Source organism: Lates calcarifer, linkage group LG5 (assembly GCF_001640805.2).
Source record: "Lates calcarifer isolate ASB-BC8 linkage group LG5, TLL_Latcal_v3, whole genome shotgun sequence".
NCBI classification, from domain to species: Eukaryota; Metazoa; Chordata; class Actinopteri; family Centropomidae; genus Lates; species Lates calcarifer.
Genome location: NC_066837.1, coordinates 26,688,540 through 26,710,054, shown reverse-complemented (window position 1 = coordinate 26,710,054; position 21,515 = coordinate 26,688,540). Strand labels below are relative to the sequence as shown.

The following is a 21,515-nucleotide window of genomic DNA, read 5'->3' as shown; positions in this document are numbered from 1 at the left end:
GTTTGTATGTAGAGTATATATTTCATTTTGTCTTATGTTGAAGTTGTGTTCTTTTGAAAGGACCCTTATTGAATTTATTGTTCTCATAAAATGCTGTGAGCATTGTTGTCTGTGTACATCATGTTTCTGATGCCTGCCTTCTACTCCTGCATCTCTGTTATGTTGCTTTATAAATAAACATCAACCTGACTTGACTTGATGTTATATTAAAGGGTTGTGTTAAACCTGGCAAAGATAGTTTCAGATACCTGGAGGATTAGATGAACTTTTATTAAGCAATACTGGAATCTGACAGAGGGAGATGAAAGGGCTGACCTTCGACCTTCAGCAGCCAGGTGTGCCATCGTCTCTGCTAACCTGTCTGACCTGTGTGTCGGTGCTGGACAGCCAAGGTCAGTTCTATTTTCATTGGCCTGCCATAGTCAAACTGTCTGTCAAACACACAACATGGACATATAACGAAGAGCAAGAGAGGCAGAAAGTGAGGAAGCGAGGGAGGATCTGTTTTTGTCATTGAGAGCTAATAGAACAGTTTTTACATGCATCTAAAGCTTACACCTGACTGTAGCAAGTCATATTTTCATGTCAAACTTTTTCTTTAAGACTCTTATCATTTCTTTCCTTTTCTTTTTGATGGTTTTACAACATCTATCTTCAATCCTTTTTTTATTTTAATCCTTTCTAATCTGTGTGGATCTAGGGGTGGCAATGTCAGTCAGTCTGTCCATTACTTTGGTCCAACATAGTCTAACCTTTCCTCTCTAGCACCTCCATAAAGTTGACATTTTTGCTATTTTGGTGAGCATAAAGCTGGATTAATACTTCTGAGTTAAAGCTGCTTGTGTTTCTGCTGCAGGTGGAAGTTAAAGGTGGAAGATGAGCGAATGAAAAAATGTGAACACACTGAATTAAACAGTGGCAGCTTCCTATTCAGTAATAAGACACAGCAAAATAACATTGAAAGTTACCTAAATGTAACTCTACTCCTAGAAATCTATGTGTATAGCTCTCCATCGCTCTGTATCACACAGATGAAGGACCGTAAAAACAGCTTCTGTGGGGAACAGCAAGCACGATACAACATCCAGTCATATACAACTCATGAATTCCAATGCTCCATTATAAATCACAATCTATTCCACATGTGCCTACAACAAGGCTCCCATTAACCCCCTTGCAGCAACTATAAATTCAGGTTAACAGTTATTTTAACAATTAGCTCTAAGTCTAGCTTCATAAGTGTAACTGTATACTGGCCTTGTTTAATTTTTTCACCTTTTATTGTTCAATAGTTTTCATCTGTTTTCTGTCTTTTGATATTTGGTCACTTTGATTCAGATCTATTAAACAATGGTACCTCACAAATTTCACAGCGAAATTCAAATCTCACCATGGTGCTAATAATAAGGGATGTTACATTCATTCCATACTCAATAAAATTTCATTGGAACGGTGACTTCCACATATTTTGGTGCTTTAGTTGCATTAGATTTCATCTTTAAGAATTTATGCAAATCTGGTTGTGACATTGATGCCCTAAGAGAGAGGACACTGCTCATCACTCCCTGCACCATTTACATTCACACACTGCAATCATAGCTCTGAGTACTTGTTCAATATCTTTATGCTAATTTTAGGAGATTGGTGAATTGAGTGCAGTCTCGATATAGATACCCCTACCCTCCAACTCATTAAGAAATTATGAGACTGACCTATAATTTACATGATATGTGCTAATAGGTTTTCATTTAGACTAGAATATTAGTCAGCTCCCTCTCACTGAGCAGAGGTACTGATCAGAGTAGCATTATGATTGTGACTGTTTGGTAGGACTTTTAATAGGCCTCAGTCTTGTCTTGAATAGAATAGATGAAGTGAGGCCAACAAACAGAGAAATGAGGAGAAAGAAACACAAAGAAACATTGTACAACATACTGTATGGCCTTCAACAACAGCTGGCTCCTGTGTTTGTTGATGTGCAAAAATAAATTTGCACTTGATGACATACCCATGGCCACACACACACAGACACACAGACACACACACACAGATACACAGGTACTTCTGCAAACGCATGCATACAGAAACATTTGCACACCCCTGAAGTCAGCACATTTCTAGATGGTAAACAAGGCTGTGAGCTGCTTAGCCATGCTGGTCAGGCCTCAGGCATTACTAGTGCACATAACATGAGGCCCCCCTCCTTTCACCCCACACACATACACTTGTATGCGAGTGCACATGTGCACACACACATACACACACTCTCAGGGCTGTAAACATTAGCAATATTTTCCCATTTCCTCTGCAGGGCAGACGGGAGAGCAGTAGATCTTCAGGGGGGCTGAGCCCTTCACTGGTAATAATCTCCTTTACACTTCACACTGCAAGGGAGATGAATCATGGTAGATGGGGTCATCGTGTGTGAGAGAGGGAAGGGGGCCCTGATGCACCATGCAAAGGCTAGCCGTTAAGGTCTTTTGGTGTGTGTGTGTGTGTGTGTGTGTGTGTGTGTGTATGTGTATTCAGAGGGGCAAAGCGAGACGAAGGAGCCTGTTCAGATATTGTCAGCAGAGTATAGGTGCAGAGCTGTTGCAGGTTATGCAGGTTACACTGAATTCACACACTTTTGTATATAACCAGGGAGTGGGGGAATGTCACAAAACATATTCTCTTATTTGTTTAAGAGGTTCTCTCATCCACATGACATAAATACGGCACTTCTCATATGAAGGGTGTTTAGGAGTGGACAGATGGAGAATATGTATTTGCTTTTTGCAAAGAGTTAAATAAGATGGATACCACTCTCATATCTGCACAGTATTCCCATACATTTTTGAATGTTTTGTTGCTGCATGCATTTGCATGGTCTCTGTAACCAATACACAAACAGAACAGAAGCTTCAATACATATGCAACATATATTAACTGTCTCTTAGGAATTGGACTAGTCCGAACAGCTGAAATTATCTGCTGTTGGAACAAACCATAAGTATTAAAAAGGTAGTCATGCTGACAACATAGGTGCTTGTGTTCCATCATAAGAAAATTCAATAACAAATCTGACTGGATTTCTGGGGATTGGAACTCACCTGAGAGCTCAATCCTAAATATCAATCAACATCATCATTAATGCTTTCTTATTCCTCTTGTTGCATTTTACATGAACAGCAGAATATTAAGGGGAACCAGGATCATTTTTATCTAGAGTTTAAATAAAAATGTTTTGGTACGCAGATGCACCTTTGTGTATATGTGTGTCTGAAATGATGGATTCATACAAATGTTTGAAAAATGTGCATACACGCCAAGATTTAACCTCAAGGTCTCATTTCACACGAGTCCAAAAGCTAACCTAACCTAACTCACACTGAGTTCCTCCTGTGCTCAGTATTCTCTCATGGCCTTTGATGAAACAGAAAATACAGATGGTGTACTAGGTCTCAAAAATCAACATTTTCACATTTTTAAAATATTTTTTGTAACATTATCAGTCTGAACAACATCAAACATAATGTTGGTTTATTCATGAATGTAGAGGAAGAGTGCAAAAAAAAATCTCTCAACTGATCACACCTTTGAAATAACTATGGATGCTGATTAAAGTGAAGGAACTAGCAAGGGGACAACTATGATAAAACAGAATTTGGAGTACATAAGATGTTGCAGTATCAGGTCTCAGAGTCACTGTGTGACGTAGGCAGTGACCTGACTGATGAGGACATGGCAGTGTGACAGAGACAGAGACACCTGCTACCAAGCTTGGTCCCCAGGAGATGCTTACCACCTACATAAACTGCTGACCGACTTATGGACTTAAAAAGACAGAAACACCTTAATTTATGGGGGCAACATCTGCAGTGTGGTTACAAGCTGCAAGTCAAGATCGGAGGCTGAATTTTTAAGAACTTGTGCGTTCATGATTCAAAACGACATCTACAGCATATTTTATAGGAGGTGACATTTTTGCCAGATATTTATGATAGAACCTTATAGTCACAGTAATACAAATGGTAGCAATAGTAGCAATGGTAGCAATAGGCACAAAAACTGCACTGAAGTACAATTTTAGTTCTGAATGAGATTCTTGTACTTTACCTGAGTATTTACATGTTGCACTACTTTATGTGCTACTTTATACTTCATTCCAAAGCATTTATTTGACAGATTTGACAGTTATTTGATAGATTGATATTTTAAATTTAAAAATCTTTAAAGATCTTATAAATATGACGCCCTGTTAAAGATTAAACTACCTACCTGTATGTACAGTGATTTATGATTAACATTATTTTCCTAAACTTCATGAAGGTTATAAAGTTTTAGTTGAAATTTACATACAGACATGTTCAATTTCAAAGTCAATTTAAAGGCTGAAGTTTGTGGTTCTGTCAGATGCTCAAATTCTAGTTCACGCCTTTGTTTCCTCTAGACTTGATTATTGTAATGTTTTGTTTTTGGGACTACCGCGTGCTAGCACTAAAAGTCTACAAATGGTCCAGAATGCTGCAGCTAGAATGCTAACCAAATCGAGAAGATTTGACCACATTACTCCAATTTTAGCCTTCCTTCACTGGCTCCCTATTCATGTTAGATCAGACTTTAAAATTCTCTAAATGACCTATAAAATTCTAAATGAACTAGCCCCCCCATACCTGTCTGATCTTCTTAACCCTTATATTCCCTCCCATGCCCTGTGTTCTCAGAGTGCAGGGCTGCTGTCTGTCCCCAGAGTTCAAAAAGAAGTCAGCAGGCTGCAGGGCCTTCACCTATCAGACCCCCTTCCTCTGGAACAACCTCCCTATTGATATTAGACAGGCTGACTCAGTTAAATCCAAACTAAAAACTCATCTTTATGCCTTAACTTTCAGTTAGCATTTTACTCTGATTTTTATTTCAGGTTACCATTTTTCCTTTGGCAAGTTGGGTCAGTCTCAATGCATCAGTTAAGCTTAGTAGTTAGTAAATGTTGTCTATGATGTCCTGCCAACGGGGATTACTGTGAACCGTCTTAATATCACTGCACCACTTTAACTGTGTGTTTCTTCCCTCAAGCACATTACTGCCCAGGCTGTGCCTCTCTCTCTCTCTCTCTCTCTCTCTCTCTCTCTCTCTCTCTCTCTCTCTCTCTGCTACTGCTCTCTCTCTGCAGGGTTCTGTCTCCGGAGCTGTAGAGTCTCTGCTGCTCCCATGATCCAGCTCAACCCATGATGTTACAACAATTAAACATTTATTACTGTTAGTGTAAGTGTTATTGCTATTAATGTTTCACTGTTCTGTCATTATTATTCCTTTAGCTATAGCTATTAGCTATAGCTTTAGCTATTATTATTATTATTATTATTATTATTATTGTTGTTGTTGTTGTTATTATTACTACTACTATTTAAATTTTGACTTAGACTGTGTATTTGCAATGGTGTCTTTCTAAAACTATACTGAGACTATTTTTGGTACTTTAAGTTTAGTTATGTATCACCCTGAAAGAACACATTCCGGTACACACTTACATTTCGCTGATAATAAGTTTTGAATGCAGGACTTGTGCCTGTAACAGAATCTTTGTTACTTTGATTGTTTTGCCATTGAAGTAAAGAGTTACAAAGGGTCTTACAGTTCATCCCAAATTCAACAGAAATGTATGTACTAAATTTCCTGGCAACACATCCTACGTGTTGAGACATTTCAGTAAAAAGTTTAATTATCAACCTCATACTGGCACAAGGGGAAAGTTAGAGGATCACTGTCAATAGGATTCATTCTTGAATACAAGATGATCCATCAAACTGGACTCATCACAAGACAAGTTGCTGAACAGCAGGTGGAGTAATAGTGTGCCACTGGTACACTAGTAGTATTGGTAATTGATGGGTGGTAGTGGTAGTAAAATAGTAGTAGTAAGATGTAGAGTCTGTTATTAATGACACCAAACAAACAGTCAGCATCAGAGACTGTTTCTGGCAGTGTTAACATCAACAGCTTGCCCACTAGATCCTTCCCCAAGAGAAATTGTTTTGAAAAAAAAACAGGAATATTGCCCTCCCTTCAACCAGTGGAAATGAAGAGGAACAGTCTGTTGTTGTGATGGTTGACAGACCCTGGGGGTTTGAACCTGGAACTCAATCTCTGCTCACTTCTGTCAGAGATATTTCTATGATGGCATCTACATACTAGACACCCAGCCTGTCTCATTTGAGCGAACTGCCTGTTTAAAAACACCTAAAAAAGCAAATACAAAAAACATCCTAACTAATAAGAAATTCCAAGCAGAGAAAAATCAGTGAACAGTGTGAAGTTCTGTCCCTCTTGCATCTTGTCTGTGTGTCTGGCCCTGGTTTCTGCTCCAAAGCAGCTGCTTACCAATAGCCCACAATCGCTTTGAAGAGATGCCCCCTCATACTGAATTCTGATTGGGTCTGTGCGATTCAATTCACTGCAATGTCTGACAGCTGTGTACCAGAGTGAGAAGGTGATGGAGGGGAGGAAGAGTTAGAGAGACGGCATGGGAGGGAGAGATGAGAAAGAGGGAGGTATAGAGGCAAATGAACGAAAAAGAGCAATGTGTGAGAGCAGAAAACAGTGGACAAAAGAAAGGAAAAGAGAAAGAGAGAACAGGAATGTTCGGAGAGAACGAAAAGGGGGGGGGGGGGGCAAGGAGAGAGGAAGGGTGTCTCTGTTACACCCCGTCATTGAAGACAATTGACATAACAAATAGTATAATCTGCTCATCTAACAATCTGCACCATTGCCTTTCAACAGGCATGATTTACCACAGCGTACAGTATGTGCTATATGCTCTATAACTATGTAGAATGATGCCAGTGTGGCATTCATAAATTTATGAACATAGATGTTTGTCTCGCCTGTAGTAAAACACCATATTATTCTGATGCAAATGAGCTGTAGTGGGTGTGATGCATGGAACTGGATGTAGTAACTTCAGGAAACTCGCAGGCGATACAAGGCTCTACTCCTCACCAACACGTACATTATGGCTTATGAATGGCCAGGGAGACGAGGCTTTACAGTGGGCTGTGGTGAGAGAGCCCGGGGCCGGGGGTTCTTTATACTGAGTAATGATGTGAATGAGTCAGGGGAGGTGTGTGCGAAGGAGGTGCTAGTTTTCCCACAGTAACAAGTGAGCGTTATTATGGAAAAAAAAACAAACCACATACTCGTGAGCACAAACACATACATGCAGAGAGTATCTCAGGAGAACAGAGTCAAATACGAGCAAATAAGCACACGTGTGTGAGTGGGATAAAGACACCAGAACTACTGATGAGATGTCTGGGCTGAGATGAGAGGCTGATGCTGCAGATCAGCATGCGATAATTTCAGGGGCTTGAACCTGCAAACTGCATACATTATTCCTCAGGGTTATGATGTGTTAGTAAGCTAGTGTGTATAAGAGAAAGACAGAATGTACACAGTAAAGAGTGTGGGTTTATCTGTGAATTACTACAACAGACATACCTCTGGAAAGTCCTGACCAGATACCAAAATTCTATATCAAAATGTTAATAATAATTATTTGGACTTTTAACATCTTATATATATGGTTATATAGATAAATTATAACAACTGTTATAGTATATTTTCTGTGATTTTTATTTCCCAATATGGCCACAGGTGGTCAAGGCTTAGAATAAAATTCTGAGAAGGAAATCCCAAGATATCCTGAATGCTTTTTTTCTTCTTGGTCTGAAAATAGTCCAATTTATATATACTTTATAAACGTACAATCTATACTGCTAAATACCACTAAATATAACTAATACTGGGACAAGTCTGAGGTGTGATCAACAAGTTCCAAGACTGTTCTTGTTGTGAACGAATGGAGCATGAAATGGTAATGCACATGCAGCAGATGTGAGCAATAACAGTTGTGAGTCAGTATTCCATGTCATGTCACGCAATCAACATGCATGTGTTACACATACTTTTGTCACCAACTGCAGGTGCAAATTTGCAGTTTTACCATGGAGCAGGAGCAGCACCAGATCAAAGCCTCTGAGGATTTCTGTCAACAGGCCTGTGATGATCCAACCTTCATGTTGAGGACTGTCACCAGTGATGAAAACTGGGTGTCCAGCTATGAGCCAGAGACCAAACAGCGGTCTTTGTGGTGGAAGATGGCAATCGGGTGCTCCACCATGACAACATGCCCACTTACAGTAAGTTTTTACATGCAAGTTTTTTTGTTCACCACACACCCTTCCACTCTGCTCATTGGATTTGGCTCTTCTTCTAAAGAAGAAATAGCTGGGAGCCAAAGAATACACACATAGGTGGATAATATAGAGAGCTGAAGTCATGACATTATTTCCAACATCCCACAAGCTTCTGCAATGCATTTCTGATTAAGAATTTCTTTCACCTTTCTTTCCAAAAAAATGTGTTCCTTGGGTTTACTTATATTCTGGAACAAATCTGCACAAAAATTAAATATTAATAATAATCATATAATAATAATATTATTTTTTTCTTCTCAAAGTTTGAATAAAAAGCAAAAGCCCCATCCACTACAACACTCAGTGTTAGCAACTGAAACCTTTGTGATTTAATGCAGTTTCGTTTGAATGCATAAAACTCACCAATGCCCTCTTCTAAAGTTGTCTAAGTTAGCTAACTAATAAAGGTAAAAGAAACCACGTGCAATTATACAGCATTTGTTTTTTTATCAACATTAACTGCATCTGGTGATGTTGGCTAAAATCACATCACATCACATCAGTTGTAGGTGAAATCCTTACTACACTGAAAGACAGACAGAAGTCTCAATAGCTTAAGAATAGACAGATCTCCATTCAATGAGTGATGCTTGGCTGAGCTCACTGTGATGAGGTGCACTGAAATGCTCTGGGCAGTGTCTCAGTAAGGAGTATTAATATTCATCAACATCAGCCAACACTGATCAATTGCACAAATACACAAAGACACTGAAATGTATGCACAGTTAAACAAACAAAAAATAAATAAATTATTTCCAGGTATTATTCCCCAAGATCTCAGGACAGCATTGATGTGAAAGAGCCTACACTATGCCTGTGAGTTTAAAAGAAAAGCTGATTTTTCTGGAGGAAAAACAGAGTAAACAGGGCTTTGAAGAAGCCTGAGCCATCATAATAGAACATGTTGTCTGAATATTTTGAGAGGTGTACACTGGAATAGGGAAGCAGTTTAAGAGAGGGAGGGTGAACTAACACAGGCAACACAATACCGGAGTACACTGTGGCAACAAACCTCCACACTTGTTAACAGTCCCTGTGGACTGCGATGTCTGTTAAATACCACAATGCAAAATGAATTTTGATGAGGTCAAGTCAATTTTATTTATATAGCGCCAGTTCACAACAGAAGTTATCTGGAGGCACTGTACAGGTCTAGACCGTACTCTTTATCTTATAACATTTACAGAGAGAGACTCAACAGATCCACCATGAGCAGCACTAGGTGACAGTGGCAAGAAAAATTAACATCACGCTGACAATTTTGTCTTTGAACCTTACAAGTAGTAAGAAATTATAAAGTTTTCCTGAGTGTGGCAATCCAAGGCTTTGCATACCAGTGTTCTTATTTGATGATGGGGTTGCACAAACAGGGGGGACACACATGGGGGTCAATACAGGTCTGGCAGATCATTTTCTCCTGGGCAACAACTTGCAGGCTAATCCAGCCATGGGGACACTTTGCTCTGAACCACAGTATTGAGCATTTGAACTCGAAAGACTCTCATTATATATATTTTTTGTTAAACAGCATACTCAATGAACAACAGATAAATAAAGTTAACATTCTGATCAGAGATACAGCAGACATCTTGGCAAGGACCTCCTGAATAGTTTAACACACAGTTCAATGTTACACAAAAAAAGCTAAGGTGGGAATTTCATTAATGCCTGAAGCCTCCAGTCAGTGGGAAAGGCTTCAGAGAATGTTAATCCCACTCCTGACGAAGTCGAGCATCACTGCTGACTGAAGCACCTTAGAAACCAGAGCACAGCGGCCCGCTGGCAGCGACGATGGAGTTACTAAGCAGGGGTGGACTTCACATTACAGCCACTCAATGAAAACAAAAGCCCCGGCCATGTCTGCTGATCCTCTCTTCCCCCTCGCTGGGAAGTCTTATAACCGATGTTCGCAGCATCTCGTCTGCCTCATCTAAGGCTGACATGTCCTTATTACAATAGATCAGCCTCAATTGATTTGTCTTCAGAAGCCTCAGGGGGAAAAAAAGGCCCAATTGATTTTCTGGTTTAGAGCAGGGGAATGTGAGAAGTTTGAGCTTGTGGTGAGGCGGACGGTGGCAAGACACCTGGACGACCTGTGTACGCAAGAGAGTGTGCAGGAGTGAGGACACACAGCTGCATATGTGGGATGTTGGTGTGAGTAGGTGTGCTTTGTGCCAGGGCTTCTACTGGAGATAAGGCCATTTGTCTGATACTGCAGCAGCTCACCTGTCATTTTAACTGAAGTGCCAGGCCATGGTGGCCTGATCATCTATCAATCACAAACAAACACACACACACACACACACACACACACACACACACACACACACACACCAGGGACACTTTGGGACACTGTCAGTTTTAGCTTGAAAAACACACAAAATTCTTCTGTTTAGATGTACCTTGGTGAATGAATGCTCTGTCTTATTCAATTACACTTCCTGGGCACTCTGCTTTCTTTTCTTCTGATGCAATGTACATTTTCACTGAGCTGATTCTTGGCCAGAGAGACTTGACATTGAACACAACAACAGTGTTGTCAGCAGGCAAAGACAGAGTGAAGGACTGCACAGAAGCAGCTAAATAGAAAATCACGACTAGTCTTGTTCAATACTAAAACCACTCCTCACACTGACTCATCAATCTGTAGGAACTAAAATGTTTTACTGCCATTCAACTTGTAAAGGTTAGCCCAGCGGTTTAATGTTGTACATCCACAGTAGGCAGACTTGTGCAAGACAATTTAAAAAATGAATAATCAAATTTGAAGGTATAAGTCAAGTTTCAAAAGGCAGGATCCTACATTTCCCACAATGCAACTCAAACTAAACTTTTATTACACATTTTCTGGCTCTAAATTGCCCTTATACTTCAAAGTCCATGCCCCCAGCTTATAATGAGGGTCTTCTGTAAACATTTGACTCATATAACCCTGATGATATCATAAGGGTAATTTTGTCAGACTATAGAGAGCTCCCAGGGCCACAGGAGACATGACACAACTACTCTCACAGGCTGAATATTACTTTCCATGGCAATTAAGAAGACCTCATTGGTAGAATTGATGGAACTGGGGTATTCCATGGATTGTACACATGTAGGTCATTTTACATAAGCATACTGTATTCATTTAACTAATGAGTAAGCCTTGCTTCAAATGTACAAATCATTATATCAAAATACATATTTCTTCATGTTAAAAGAACAAAGCTAAATACACTGTAGATATACTGCAACAGGACTAGCGAACTGCAAATGATCAGTCGTTAATCGGTTAGTTGACTGACAGAAAATTAATTCTAATTATTCAAGTCCTTTTTAAAGGTAAAAGTTACATTTTCTTATTAATCTAATTAACAGCTAATTTCTGTTTCTCCTCATTTTAACTTTATTTTTCATTTTACTTCTCCAGTACTTCTCGCTCCCACTTGCTCATGTACAGGTTGGCATAGGAGGGTGCGTAGCAGTGTCCCATTACCGTCCCTTCCACTTGCAGATACTGCTTCTGATCGAACTCAAAGTCATTATATTTCAGACATACTTCCAGGAGTTGTAGAACCTCAGTGTCGAAAGAAAATATTAGGCGCTGGAAAGTTACCTCTGTAAAGTCTGCACTGCTGCTGAATGAATGAGCACAGTCTGGGTTTTCCACATAATGACCCAATATGTCATTTTCATTTTTAGGTTTTTGAACCGTCAGTCAGTCAAAGACATTTTATTTCTTGACATCACCTCAGACTCTAGACTCTGTGAAACATTTTTAACTATTTTCTGATATTAGACAGACCAAACAATTAACATATTAATGAATAAGAAAAGTAATCATTAGTTACAGCCTTAAACTGGAAACATAACAGTCGTGTTGCCACAGCATACAATCAAATTAAACTGACATTTCCATGGTCATGCGGCCTGTGGCTATTTTTACATGTGCATGCTTTAACAAGCCTTACCATGAGCACATATCAGTAATTTATGCAAAATATGAATCAGTGCATTTCCATCAACTGTACCTTTAAACAAAAATAATCAAGAACATGTTACAAGTAACATAACCAGTGACTCTGATACATCAAGACATTCCATTGCAATGGTTTTGTATTTTTTTTAGTGATTTTGTTACTGCATTATTTGTCTACAGCACAGTTAAACTAAAGCAGGTATGTCAAGGCGTATTTGAAAAATCTGTAATGGCCCTCCTTTATCACATCATCTCTCTTTCTATGCAGCGTCTTTCAACCTTCAACCAGGATGTAAAAACTTTTTTTTTTTTCTTTTTCAATATTCAGGCTTTTTCCCTTCAGTTTCTATGGTTTATATCGAGGCTATCTTTCATACACAAATTGAAATTGTGCATAAAAACAGGTCGGTAGAATCATATAAGAGGCAAAAATGCTCTTGCCTTCTTGCAGTATACATCCACCCTTTTCTAAGAAACAAGATCTTTCCACCAGGGAAGAATGGTTCATCAACATATAAACCCCAAGACTAACTATGACTGCTTCTCACTGACATCATCCACTGGGGGAAGAAGTAGTCACAGGAAAAGGTCAACATATGATGGGAGCAAAGAGAAACAGACAAGTGAACATTCTATTGATTAAGTCGTCTATGTGTCTTTCCACAGCTTTGAGTCATCTTCAGACCTTTTTCCTGCTGTAGCTTCCTCTGAACACAGCAGTATGCTGCATCAATCTACAGCGTGACTCAACCCCTCCGACTCCACTGGCTTGGGGTGTGATTTACAGTCACGCAGCTGCTGGAAATGACAGTATCGTTACGACAGGGTGTTGGCGGGTAACTAAATCGCTGTTTGTGAGCATCCTGATACAGTGACACTGTTAAAATTCACAGCTGCTGAGAAGCTAAGGCGATTTTTTTTTTTAACACTCATAGTTTCCACCTTTTTCTAACCGTTTCATACCATCATAGACATTATCAAAGTATTTGCTGTGGAGCTGAATCTGAAAATGTGTACATTTTAGCATTTGTTTTACCTTCATTCAACTAAAATAATTACTCTTCAGCACACATTGATTGCTTTGTCACTGGCAAACTGTGTCCCTTTACCTGTCTGTCAAAAACTAAATGAAGCAATGTTTGCCACTGCTTCTTTTCTTCATCTGCCCCCTCCCAAGACCCCACCCACTTATCCATTCGCCCATGTGCCCTTTCCCTCTGTCTTCCCATCTCTCATTCCTGGGGCTCAGCGATTGTTCTTGTTATCGCTGAGGAGTGCACAGGGGTTTTGTGTCAGTGTGTCTGACGAAGAGGTGGCGGTGGTGAAAAATGAGGCAGGTGGTGGCAATTTATCAACACTTGAACGGCGCATGGTGGCATTCTGGCAGAGGGAGGCGAGGCGGCGCAAAACACGACACTGAGGGTTTTTCTGTGTGAGGCCGGGCATGATGAAATGGATGCGGTTTCTCCTCCACTGCATCAGACAGACAGGAGCGAGGATGGATAAAGAGAGGAGGAGAGAAAGGGAGGGGAGGGGAGAGGGAAGGGTCTTTCCTCTATCTGCTGACTTCCACCTCCACATCAAGCATCGGCTTCTCTCCCTCAGCAACTCCCCGCACATCATCCCCATCACCACCCTCCTGCTTTCAGCCCAGGGAGTCAGTCTTTAAGGGTTTGCTCTACAAATGTGCAACGCACACTTTTTTTTCTTTTTCCCCTTTTTCTCTTTCCAATGCAATTTGTATCTTTGTTGGCGTGGAAACAGATGACAGAATACCGATAGAAACGGGGAATGAACAGGGAGAGAAACTCTTTCACAGTCCAATGATGCCATGTCAAATGGCCTTCTCGCTCCCACCCACCTTTCAAGTTTCAAACTATCTCTTGATTCATCTCCCTCCCTGTCATCTCTGCTCTCAACCCGCCAAATCAGCATGTAAACATCAGGAAAACACACACAGACACAGACACAGACACACACACAGACACACACACACTTTTTGACCTTTTCGCAATTTATCTCCTTCCTCTCATCTCTTCCCCCAATGCCCCGCTTCAATGCATAAACACACAAATACACACAGCCACTGTATACACACACAAGGACACACACACACATACAGAGTGAGTTACTGTAGTATGTCGGCCTCGCTTAATGCCTGCAGCTGCCTCAGGCACACTGTGCAATTCGCTCTACTGGGAGGAATGCAGGGAGGGAGAGAAGCATCAAGTCGATGGAGGGTCAAGTGATAAATAGCAGCAAAACAGATGATAAAAAATGCTGGGGAGTCAATTAAAAAAAATCTTGGATGAAAGTTGTCCTTCTTTAGTTCAAAATTAATTATGACTCCATCTGGTAAAATCTCAACAAAAAGCAGAATGTGCCAGTGATTTGATCTTACTGCCAGATAAGGGAGGCTGAATATATACGAAAGGCAAACAAATTCATGGAGCCGAACCAGCGAAACTAGAAAAAATGAAGAAACTATACGTGCGGATGGTGAAACGAGGACAAATAAGATGAAACGAGAACAATAGGAGAAATGCCTTCAGGGATTCTTAAGCGGAGAAAAATGGCTTTATCGTAACTCCAGATTCAATTTCAACATCAAACTGAACAGGGAGCATTTTCTTTTTTATGTTTATACTTCATGCACACAAAAGCAGAGAGAGGGAGACGACAAACTATGGAAGAAACAGTGCAACTCCATGAACTTCCACAGAACAAGCTTCAATGGCAGGAGTGCCTCTTCAGAACAGATTTTAAAGCAGCATTGTTAAGCATTTTCTTCCTGCCTGCAGAACTCCACAACAAGCCATATTAAGTTGTTTTGGCTAACATGTTAGCAAACTGTTGACCTATTTACACATTCATTTCTGACCAGCTGATGAATTTATGTCCACTACTCCCACTCCCTAGTTTTTCTGTGTCTCATTTAAACAATTTGGAGGCTATAAAACCAAAACAATGCACTAAATGGAGCAAGGTGAGGTGATGGTGTTTAAAAGACGCCACACTGCTTCACCTGAGCTGAAGGGAACTGCAGAGTTAGTTAGAATTTTCACATATTTCACATAATACATTGTAATTTTATACATTACTGATATAAAAATACTGATTAGTGCAGCTTTAAAGGATAAATCTGATTCTGTTACAACTTAGCACTTATTTTTAGAGTTTTGGTAATCATTTGTACCAGTTATGACAGCACTGTGCACATCAAAGTAAGTGTTCTGGGACTGCGACACTACATTGAGGTCTAACAGGGAAAGTGACACAAGCAGTCAGATGACCAGGTGGGTAGTAAACTTGTCAAATGTTTAGCCAGACTACCATATGCCCAAATAAATATAATAATCCCTAGCTGTACATGAAAACTGTGTATGGACTGTGTGCCGGACTGAGGTTTCTTTAAAGCCTGTCATCTGACTGCTTGCTTCATCTTTTTAGCAATTTTGCCATGTTCCCAGACCTCAGCAATTAATCTGGTATTATGCTTTAATAGCAATAAATAAGAGGCAAAGTTACAGAAGTCAGTATGTACCGCTGTAAATCAACTGCCAGATAGAGGGCATCATACTCATACACACACACACCCTCCAGCGTCAGTTAATCTTAACTCTCTGCATCAACATAACTGATTTCTGAATTCTCTGTGTATGTGTATGAGTGAAAAAAAAAGAGCTGAGACAGACAGATGGAGGGAAAAAATATCATTAAAGCTTTGCGCCCCTGAGCTTCCTTAACATGTTTTATTTATTGTCCCTCAGAAGCAGAGTTGGCATCAGAACTGTTTGCTCCGTGGTCTGGGTCAGTCTGAGCTGAGCACCTGATACACACAGCCAGAGGCTACAGTCCTTTGGGACACACCTCAGTCACTCAAATACACACACACACACACACACACACACACACACACACACACAATGATCTAACAAACTTCAAGATATTATTTTGACTTTACTATTTAACTATGACAGAAGAACTCTAACCTCAAAGCAAGACTATGTAAATTTTGAAATGAGAAATAATACAGTTGTCCCCTTGCAAAAAAAGAGTTGAATACATAAGCAGCAAAATGCATCTTTACTCAGTTCAATAGAGTCTTGTGCTCATATGACCAGCAGCTTATGGAGGCTAATGACAGCAAACTTATGATGAATTTTGCTTTGTAACTAACACTGCTGATTAATTCTCTGGCTTTGACTTTTCTCTACTTGAGCTAAAGTTAAACTACGTTTTAGCTTGTAGCATCATCCAATTTGCCTCATTTTGCCACTGTTCACCAAAAGTTTATGGGAACACACTCAGATAACAAATCAAATTTGCATAATGCTGAATAAAACTGCAGTGGCATCTATGTGCCTCGTACGATGCATTGGTGGGGGGAAAAATAAATTTGTGTGCACAAAGCAACAATAAAAAACATACATATAAAACAACAAAACCAAATGAAAACCCCATGAAAATGATATTGACCAATACAAAAAAATCTCCTGACACCCACCGGGTTTTGTTCAAAAAAAAAAAATCAATTAAAAACCCTGGGGAAATGTATTATATTCTTAACTGAACAAGTCATCTGAAGTCCAAACTGACATGACCTATGACAAAAACATGTACACACACACACACACCCACACACACACACACACACTGTCACACATTAGAGCCCAAATTTGTCAATAAAGTTATAAATTAAATCCAAAAGCAAGGTGAGGTGATGGTGTTTAAAAAATATATGTCAGGCCAACAGTCAGTGATATACAGTGGAATTGGTATTTCTGAGAGGAGGAATGGGGCGGAGAAGGGTGATGAAACACTGACTGCCTCTGCAGCTCAGTCCTCCAGGTAACACTGACGCTGAATAGTACCTCCAGAAAAAAGCTGTGTCCTTGTACTGCTATAACTTTTTAATGAGAGCGGCTGCTCCCAACAGAGCTCATTGGTCTGAGCCTGGGCCGACTGCCTCCACAACATTTTCCATGACATTTTAGAAATGTTTTTAAAAAGGGCAGTAAAGTTTGTATAACAGCATGAAGTTGATTGCAACAATCTCCATAACTGAAACTTAATAGTTTCCTGATGGCTTATTGACAGTTTGGGACTACAGTGTTAAAATGGGATTCAAAGATCTGCAACAGTAAACACTAACTATAACTCAGTTATTGATCATTTTTTAAAAAAAAGCTTTTTTTTGTTTCCAGCTGGGATCTTGCATATCATCATCAGCACCCTGCTCTCCCTGTCCTTCCTGTCACAATAGAGTGTCACACAATCAAATAAAAGCAAAAATGTCATAAAAATTACGTTTTAAAAAAATAACTCTTCTTGATATTTTATTGGTCAAATGCCACAGATAGTTCTTTATAAAAGACAGAATACAAATCATTTTTATGGAAATATTTTGCTAATACATAGCTGGCATCGCCCTTACAGCAGTAGTATAAAGTATAAAGTGAAAATATAATCTGCATTTGCATTGTGTTATAAAATTAAATCTCTTGTTTCTAAATATTTCTTTTCTTTCTAGGGGAATTTTTCATTCGTATATATATTGACCTTGACATCTGTCTAAAAGAAGCTTACTGATATAAAGTCTATGCTGTGCTGACAACGGAAGATGATTATATGACAAAAGTAATCATTGCTTTCAACAAGAGATTGACAGAAAACTTTCTCAATAAGGTATTCTTACTGGGTTTTTTGTTGTTTTGTTTTCTCTTGCTGTGATGCTGAGATGTGTGTTGAACAATCTGCAAATCAAACTAAAAAGAAGAGAAGCTTCTTTATTTTAGCCAACATGACCTTAAGAATGTCTGTTTTTCTCTACTGTTTCAGTCAGTTCAGTCTGAAAAAATATGTTCTAGCACAACATTTGTTGGTTCAAACTTGCCAAATGAGAGGATTTGATACTGTTCTCAGTGCTATATCACTGTCAACTGAATGCCTTCTCATTTTGGTTTGTTGGTCAGACAAACACTATGTAAAGATGGCACCTTAGGCTCACATGCTATAGGCAAAATGATTAACTGAAAAAATAAGTCACAGACCAAGGATGAAAGTAACGGTTAGTTTTAGACCTAGCCATGCTAATTCACATAGAAGTAATTAACCATAAAACCTAATATATCATGACTCTTCTGACAGTATAAACTTTGTCAGGAAAAAAAACAGTTCAAGGTGATCAGAGAAAAATGGTGTTTCACACCATCTGAAATGACAGGACAGAGGAGAAGGGGCAGTGAAGTGATGAATGAAGTCCTTGCACTAGTTAAATTGTTGCTCACTTTGTGTTGTTTTTAACTGGACAATATGTGTAAATGAGTACTCAAAGCAAAAGCATTTAATATAGTAGAAATCAGACCACTTAAAGAAATGGCTTTCTATATTTCAGGTATCAGGTACATCATATTTTCATACAGCAATAAAAGCAATCAACAGCAGTACATGTACAAGGAGTTAAATCCAGAGGCAACCAGCATGTCACTTTAACCAGTGATAAGTTTTTATCCTCTTGCCGTGTCTCCTTTCTTTCTCTCTCTGACACAGCTATTGATTTTTCCACACTCTTGCTCTTTTCCTGCCTCCCTCTGCACCCCTGTTGTTTCCCCCCTCTGTTCAGATCTGTTCATCTCCTCTCCTGCTGCTCTGTCTTTCATGTCTCTCTCCTCTTTCTTTGACAGAGACAGAAACTCTATTTCTCTTCCTCTGCCACCCAGGGACACAGACCATGGTCTGCTGTCGAGCTGCTCGCTCCCTCAGCCTTTCTGCAGGTGAACATAGTGTGGAGCTTGAAGCTAAAGGCTGATTTTCAAACTTCCTACTCTGCCTTGACTAGAGTATGTGTCTTGTATCTGATAGAGCAACTAACCTGTCTTCAGAATGTGTCAAAACATAAGGTCTTCTTTCAAATTATGCTGAAAAGAGACAGTTTACAGTGCACGGACATGCAAACAATCCTTATCTGGTTGCAAATTGAGAGCTCATGAGGAAAATCCAAAGCAAAAGACAACATTAATGGAAGTTTCATGATTTACAGTAAAGAAACCAAGGATTAAATACAACTAGATGTATGCCAGCCATTTTCTTAGAAACCTTCTCTAATTTCCATTTATCTGATGTCACTCCTAGCAAGACTTGCAATATGTGTGTATATCTTACAATAATGCAGTAACACTACCAACTTGGATATTTTCTGGTCCTTCCCATTCTTCCAAATAATAAAATATTCAAAATCAATCATAGTCATGACCTCTGAGTAGTGAAGATTCAAATTTAACATGAAGCTCTTATACTACGTATGAGTGAAATGCACTGAAGATACAGAATGTGAAACTAAATTTGTTGCAAACTTTCTAGTAATACTGCAAAATCTGAGCATAATTATTGGCTTCTTACTTGGCAAACTGTGCCTTGTTAATATAACCACCTAAACTAGGACCAAAAGCACTCTGATCTGCTGCAGGGCTCAGGAGTTACAAGTCCAAACATTAAGTGCTGTTGTTGGCACTACCAAATCTAATGAGATCTTCTTTGACCCATGGCCTTACTTTCCACTGAACATAAGTGATACATCTTAGGTAGGTTTTGGGACTGACAAGCCTATCTGCTAAAACAGGTACTGCTAAAACATGAATACAGTCCTGCTAAAACTGTCCTGATAAAATAGAAATATGAGAAATGATGGGAACACATGCCTGAAGCATGCAGCACACTACCTCGAGCTGCTAATGTACAGTATGTCTGATCAAATGTGCCTGCAGCCTGTTGAGCGACTGAGGGGGTAAAGCTGGGTTAAGGCTTCGAAGAACCTGCTACAGCCCTGCCTACTCAGCACAAAGCCTCTCTCCCTGTCTCAGTCTCTTTGTAGAGAGGCTCATCAAAGAGAGGAGTGCGTTCAGAGGATTCACCACGTCAGGGAGGTTCTGAGCGGATCAACACGGACACCCCATTATGTTTCCCAGTGGGGTACACTGAGGGATGTGAGTGTGCGCACACTCTCTTGTGCCTGCGTGTGAACAACTGTAAATGCACGTGAGTGTGAGCTCACATGAGCAAGCTGCACTGGTTCCAAATATTCACTTCTGTGCACATTTAGAAATACTTTGCTTTGGAGGAGGGGAATGAATGATGACTTTTCTAAGCATCTGACTCTGCTAATGGTGCTTTGATCGGTAATGAGGAAGGTAGGGCTGGACTGAGCAGCGCTGCCTGTTATTTCAGATGAGAATCACAGGATCAAAGGCTTTTTCTCTCCTCATCGTTGCTTCTCTCTCTCTGCCTCTGTGTCTCTACTTAACCTCGGGCGTCCTTGGCTCACCTCTGCCCCCTCCACACACCCCTCTGAAAATGCAGAGAACCTGTCAAAGGCTCTTAAACTCTTAAACTTTCTACCTCTTCTGCAGTAGAGTGGAGCTGTGTACTGTCACTGAAACAGGAAGCCTGAGTTCAAGCTCCCATCTTAAAGAAAAACTATCAATCCTAACCAGCTGCAAGGGTGCTCTTACCTGACCTCTGACCTCCCTGCTGACAAGGGAAAAAGCTGAAAAATGACAATGCCACCATGCCATATAGACTACACATCTGACCCGATGAATGGGTTTAATTTCATGGGTTTGATTTAAACTTCTCTCCCTTTTATTCTCTCTTTGTTCCTGTACCCCTGCAAATAGAAGATAGAAAGAAGGCAAATTTTGCAAGAATCTTTCATATCAATCAGTTTTATGAAGTTACCAGAGTATTTATCCTCCTCTACAATAAATTTGCTCAATTTAAATAGCACGAAAATCATTAGGCTTTCCACCAACAAACTTGACTTTACTTTAGGATTTGGGGAAATTCCTCATGAGTCACTTGCTGTGGTTTTTAATCCTATTTTAAGACTGTGTAAATCACTCCTCTCACCATGTGCCAAGGCAGCACACAAACAAGTTATTTGAATAATTTTATGTGCGAACGTGTGTACCGGTGTGTTAAATTGCAAACGTGTCTGGTGTATGTTTTGTCACTTACATCATTCTTTGATTCCTGTATCTGCAGCTGGGAAGTGTATGCGAAGGTATTCTCTGGAGAGACAGTCAGCCTGCAGAAGAGGAGAGGAAAAATGGGTGGAGGGAAAGAGAGACAGAAAGAGGAAGTGAGAGACAGGGAGAGAAAAAAGAGAGAAAAAGAGATTCCATATTTAACGAGTTGTCACAAACTGTTTTCAGCTGTTAAGCTGTGATCTGAGGTGAGCAGGAACGCTCTTACACACTGAACATTCTTCTGAAGAAATTAAAATGAAGTGCCTTGATGCAGGCTTTACACAGAACAAACTG

At 39.8% G+C, this 21,515-nt stretch overlaps 1 protein-coding gene across 4 annotated transcripts in view; it reads right to left on the bottom strand.

Annotated features, from left to right (window-relative positions):
- LOC108884557 (endonuclease V) overlaps window positions 1–21,515 on the bottom strand; it is a 56,877-nt gene that overhangs the window by 7,609 nt on the left and 27,753 nt on the right. Inside the window, exons 8-9 of one of the 4 annotated variants that reach the window (XM_018678512.2) lie at window positions 21,211–21,280; window positions 9,354–10,327 (exon numbers count right to left, since the gene is read on the bottom strand). In XM_018678512.2, the coding sequence (XP_018534028.1) occupies window positions 21,212–21,280 (69 nt within the window). In that variant the 3' untranslated portion in view covers window positions 9,354–10,327; window position 21,211. The other 3 variants (XM_018678510.2, XM_018678509.2, XM_018678508.2) reach the window with 3 other exon arrangements.